The sequence below is a fragment of the Colossoma macropomum genome, unplaced genomic scaffold (assembly GCF_904425465.1).
Source record: "Colossoma macropomum unplaced genomic scaffold, Colossoma_macropomum, whole genome shotgun sequence".
NCBI classification, from domain to species: domain Eukaryota; kingdom Metazoa; phylum Chordata; class Actinopteri; order Characiformes; family Serrasalmidae; genus Colossoma; species Colossoma macropomum.
In genome coordinates this window covers 10,316,552-10,322,551 of record NW_023494789.1, presented here as the reverse complement: position 1 = coordinate 10,322,551, position 6,000 = coordinate 10,316,552, and the positions used below count along the sequence as shown (strand labels likewise).

The 6,000-nt window shown below is 37.6% G+C and overlaps 1 protein-coding gene across 1 annotated transcript in view; it reads left to right on the top strand.

Annotated features, from left to right (window-relative positions):
* LOC118807435 (voltage-dependent T-type calcium channel subunit alpha-1I-like) overlaps nt 1-6,000 on the top strand; it is a 199,952-nt gene that overhangs the window by 65,159 nt on the left and 128,793 nt on the right. The window contains exon 5 of the mRNA XM_036569447.1: nt 4,626-4,971. Coding sequence (XP_036425340.1) covers nt 4,626-4,971 — 346 coding nt within the window. The remainder of the gene's footprint in view (nt 1-4,625; nt 4,972-6,000) is intronic.

The window sequence follows — 6,000 nt, the reverse complement described above, 5'->3', positions numbered from 1 at the left end:
TGAAATGCATGTTATTCTGAGCCATTTACTGTCACTGTAGTTGTGGTGTGTCTGGAGGGACTGGTGAATAGTGCAATGACATAATGGAAGGTTTGTTATCAGTTGGCTGCAACTGGTTTTTAAGGGAAGTTACAGGTGAAAAATTTCAATGAATCTAAAGCGTCATTGCTTCATGATCATTAACCAAAGATACAACCTAAACAATATTTCCAAAGGAGGTAGAGAAAGCTAGAAAATCTGATAAGTCTGATAAGTCTGATAAGACTGTGTGGTTGTTTAAACCACTCAGTGATTTACAGTTGCGTAGCCATGGCACCAGGCTATTTTCTTTTAAAGCTTTTATTTTCTGGCAGTAGTTAGGCTTTGAATCTGTCTGAGATTTAAGCAATAGAACATGAAAGGGAAGGTGTTATCGTGAAAAATGTCACGGCTCTGATTTTGAGGAAGACACCAGCCAAAGGTGAGTACTGTAGACCATTATGAATGAAACAGATTACCAGTTCTGCAAAATAAAGGAAAAAGTAAACATTGTATCAAATGTGCTCTAATATTTCTTCCACCAAAAGAAGTAGTAGCCTTTTGTGTTACGGATACAGCCATAACAATGTGGCAATGTCAGGTTCAGCTCATAGCTTCCAACATTTCAATATTTTCAGAACCTGTCTTGTTTTCTGAATAGTTTTCTGCTCATTTCTGGCTAATTGCAGTTTGTTTAGTTGTTTCTCTGACTGAAAAGCTTGGCAGTGGCAGTGACAGCTTCAGAATTTATTGTAGGCCTGCAGTCATGTTACTCTTGAAAATGTGACCAAACAGGCTACAGGTAAATATTATATTATATAAGTTATGCAATGTGTCCATTTTTCTGTTTTTGTATGTGCTAAAGTAGAAAGTTAGCAATGGCTACAGCAAAAAGTGAGTGGTTACTTAGCAACTGGAGCACAGCATATTGATAGTTATTGTAAAAAATCTGTGTTGTTATCATTAAATAAAATAAATAAATAAATGATTATGTCAGGGGAACTTACCATTATATAAATCAGAACTTGATCAATCATCCAAACACCATTAGCAACTGATACAGTATAAAACTGCAGCTAGGTGGCTATGATAGGCATCAACAAATCATTCAAACATTGTGAGCATTTTAGACTTTCCAGCAAATTATGCAGAAAGAAGTTCACAGCCGACTCTGCCCAGCAGCTCAGCCATCCAGCCACAGTAGATGTAAGGAATGAGGGGAGCAAAGCTCTGAGTTTCCCTTGTGTGAAACATTGGGGCTGATATTTCACAAAAGCAAGGTGTCTGAACGTGGGCTTTTTTCATGAAAGCTGTGCATTGCAGTGATTTTACCAAATCAAAATGGCCCAAGTAAAGAGATTTTGGTTATTGTGGGGCAGAGCTCTGGAAAGTAGCCCTAACAGTGTCCTCCAAAACGGTAACTTTAGAGAAGGTAAAACATCCTTTACTTTGAATGGAAGTTAATAGTTTTTTTTCCAAGCATGTTTGAAGCATTTCTGTTGTTCCGATTATCATAAAACTCATAAAAGGATATGGATATTAAGGGGACATCTTTTAATGCTGTGTTGTACTGAGTGCAGTACAGTTTCCTCTGCTTTGCCTCTGGCCACGTTATTAAAACCCTTCCCTTGTAGCTCCTTCTTGCTGGCGTACAGTTAGAGACTGTAGCCCATTTGTGCCATCCTACAGCCCAGTGGTGTCCAGTTTTATCCACAAAGGGCCAGTTTAGCTGCAGGGTGACACTCCAAACAAGCAGGAACAGATCTGATTCTACCTGTTTATTTAATTGGTCAGTCTTCAAACAACTGACAGCGTGTGCTCCTGGTTTGTTGGAAAGAAAACCTGCAGCCTCACTGGCCCTTTGAGGATAAGATTGGACACTCCTGCTCTAGCCCTTCGTCAGTGGTCAGTTTGTCACAGAGGCACTCTTGGCTGAATATTTTTTGGGGTTGGACAACTCTCAACCTAGCAGTGACACCGAATGATCCAACACTCAAATGATATCTGACAACAGTGGTCCTGTGCTCAGTAACTGACAAGTGATAAATGGAGAGTAATTGTACACCTACAACATAAATAGCCCTCACTGAATGCTAGTACAATGTATCTAATTTCTCCATATTTGAACAAACAGCCTCAAGGCTCGCCATAATTGGTCATGGCTGGTCAAGTTTTGGTGTTCAGTGTTGCTGGAGAAACAAATATATTTGACTGCGCCAACTAAAACCTTTATATAATAAGCTGTGATTTAGTGCACAGTCAGAACAGAGTTCTCTAGTCTGAGCCAGCTCACATGCAGAAGGATCTAAAACACCAAAGTTTACATCAGTACTGCCAAGAGCAAGTAAACTCGGCATGACGAATAGCGTTTGGTCTCAGATCTTCTTTGTTACTTTTTTTATAATCTGTGTATATTTCATCTTTCACTTTGATCTGGGGATTTGGTTTGTCCTATCAGTTGTGTATGAACACATATCAGCACTGCAGAGTAAAAGATATTAAAATACTACTCATCACTCCAACACTGTGTTTATGTGTGAGCAGTATGGTTTCAGTGCACAAATGACTTACTGTGAAAAACAGGCATTTTACATACATTCTCAAAGATGTTAATGGGGTTCCCCTCTTAAAGGTACACCTTCAATACCTGTTTATCAATAGTTAAGTGGAACAAAAAGAAAACTAAGCAGAAATCAATATTTTATTTACTTGAACTCAAGATACTAAGTAGAATTATCAGGTAAAGCAATTGGTATAAGAAAAAAAAAATCTCTGAAGGCATAATAACTTGATGTTTTAAGATATCGCTGTTGTTGTAAAAAAAAACCTTGTATCTCCAAAATGGTAACTTTACAGGAAAAGGAACAAACCTACTTTACTTTTAATGTAAGTCAATGGAACCAGAGTTTTTTCCAAGTCATTTTTGGTCATTTCTTTTGGTCCATTCTTCATGAAATTTACACACAATGTAAAGGACGACAGGCATTTTCAAATTATGCCAAAATCTGAAAAACATCAAAAATGGAAATACAATGTTTTCTTCCGACAGCAGCGATATGCTAACTTAAGTTTTCATTACATATTACTTAACTTTTTTAAGGCAACTGGTTTCTTCAATTTTTAAGTACATTCAACTAATCCGGGCTCACAGTGCATGGAGCATTATTGTACCTTGTACCACTGAAGTTACATCTTTTAAGTTGCACTGATCCCACACATCCTGTCTTAACACCAATCTTTTAAATTTATTTTCCTTAAAGCTTAAAAAGCTTTCCTCTGGGAGAAAATAATGCAGTGTACATTTAAACCCCATTTTAAAGGGGAATTCAACTGGCTTTTAAATATATGCGATGTTGATGATGATAAAATAGTAGTAAATCTGACAAAAAAATTTAAATAAATCCTTGGGTACCCTTTCATCTAAGAACGCTTGCATGTACTCTTCCGCCATAAATGTATTTAAAAATAAATAAACAAATAAATAAATAAATAAATAAATAACTTCCTACCTTTTTCGAAACTATTCCAAACAATGTGTCCAACACCAGGCAGCATATTCATAAACACTTAATGTAATAACTGCCTGTGCGGGAGCCTTTAGAAACATTAACCCTTCAGGTGTCTGGTTTCCATCATCACCACTGTGAACAGTTCTGTTCTACTTTCCCTAGAACAGAGCATTTCACATCAAACCACTCTGAATGACTTGGTTGTGTAAATTTTAAATTTGAAACTTTGAAAAATCGGTGGAGTACTCCTTTTTAGGTACACATTTGAACTCTAAAGATCATATTGTACCTTTGAGGGCACATTTACACTGTTTGTACAATGGAGAGACTAAAATTTACATGGACAGTTCCCTGTTTTCTGAAGTGTAGCTACGAACCTCTAAAATGATCATGACCTGCCGATGGGTCCAAACTTTTATCACACGCTTCTATAACTTCAGAGTAAGTCAGCTACTTTGCACTGTGGTATGTGTAGTTACTACATACTAACAAGACTCAGCGTCAGTGGTGTAATTCAGTTTTGCGTTATACGTTTCTTTTCCCCTTTTCCTTGGGTTGCCAGCTTTTATTAAACATCAATTAACTATTTCATTTTCTACTGTCTGCTATCAAACCATTTTGGTGGCTGCAGTAAATGTTGACCCTGTGACAGTGTAAAACTAGCCCAAAACTGGAAACCTGGCAACTCTGCAGCACATCCTATAGATCACCATGTAGAGCTAACAGATTGAAGAACAGACTGTTGTGAAAGAAAATAGGGGATGATCAAATAATACAGCAATGACAACAATAAAATATTGATAATAATAAAGGCATTTATGTTCATAGATTTGTGTGTGTGTGTGTGTGTGTGCATGCATGTAAATTAGGTTGTAAGTTGTAAAATAGGAAAAATAAATTTCTCTCATTTTTAAACTTTATTTTTAACTTTAAACTTGTGTCATAAGTTCATATATTTCAAAGCATCACTTCTCACAATATTTTGTTTTGTTTTGTGAAGCACTGTGTTGCATTTCATGTATAAAAAGCGCTCTCTCCCCTCCCTCTCTCTCTCCTTTGTACAATATCTCTCTCTCTCTCTCTCTCTCTCTCTCTCAGCTCTACTGGTATGGCTCTTCCTGCTCAGTACTACTCTCCTGATGAGGAAGATGAGCGGCCCTTCATCTGCTCGTTGCCTCAGGATAACGGGATCATGTCCTGCAACGATATTCCGGCGCGGAGAGAGGGAGGGCGGGACTGCTGTCTGGACGTGGAGGACGCTCTGCACCGGCAGGCCCTGGGCCTGGCTGCTGAACCCCTACTCAATGCCAGTGCCGGCGCCGTGCCGGGGCTCTGTGTCAACTGGAACCGCTACTACACCCGCTGCCGCACGGGTCACTCCAACCCGCACAAGGGCGCCATTAACTTTGACAACATTGGCTATGCCTGGATCGTGATATTTCAGGTGTGCAAGGGGGGGCTGCTTCAACCATAAACCCCACCACTTTAGGCCAAATGTTACAAGTTCTGAGACATTTTGCTTCACTGTTTTTTGTTGGAATGAGTTAATTTATACAGGCTTGGTAACGATAGTTTAACTGACACATTGCTTGCTGCTACAGAGTTCACCAGTTTAATGACATTACCTACTATACTAATTAGCTAGTATTAGCATATCTGTTGTAGATAAAAATATGTTGTTAGTAGGGTGGCAATATTTTAATATGTATTCATTTAGACATATAGTTAGCTAGATCACTGACTAAGCTTAAACATTGGCCAAAGTTAGCTTTATTAGCTATCTAAGCTAGCCCTATTAAAATATCAAGCTAGCACATGTTAGCTAGCTAGTTCGCTTTTTGAGATTCTTTTTGTTTTCACTTTTTATAGCTATGACGTGATTTTATTTTATTTTTAATTTAATCTATATTAGTATCTGCGATAGTCATGCAGAAATGTTAGTGTTAGTGTTCATGTAATATCAAGGCTAGTTAACCGTTTAAAAGACGTGAAAATATGAACACTAAAATAAAAAGGCGGCGAAAATCAGAAATAATTGTAATTATTCTTTTATATCTTATATGTAAATATATTATATTTTATTGGATAGTTTTTTTATGATGATTATTTGACTTCTAATAAACGACAAGGTGATTCAAAAAGATTCATCCAATTTCAAAATGATTTATTTCACTTGTTAATCATTACAGAACAATGCAGTGAACTGTAAATGGTTTAAGTGAGCATAAATTGAATTAAGTAATTTTAGAAGTGCTCAATATGAACCTCCTCCAGCTGTACGGACAACATCAACGCCATAGTCAAATTCATCCCATACTCGATTGAGCATGTCGGGTGTTACTGTACTCACGGCTCTTTCAATGAAATTTCGGAGATCATCCAGTGTTATGGAACCCATGACGAACACTCTGAGCTGTTGGAGGTTCACTGCCAACGAAAATCGTTTGACAGATTCACTCTTATTGAAGTGGAA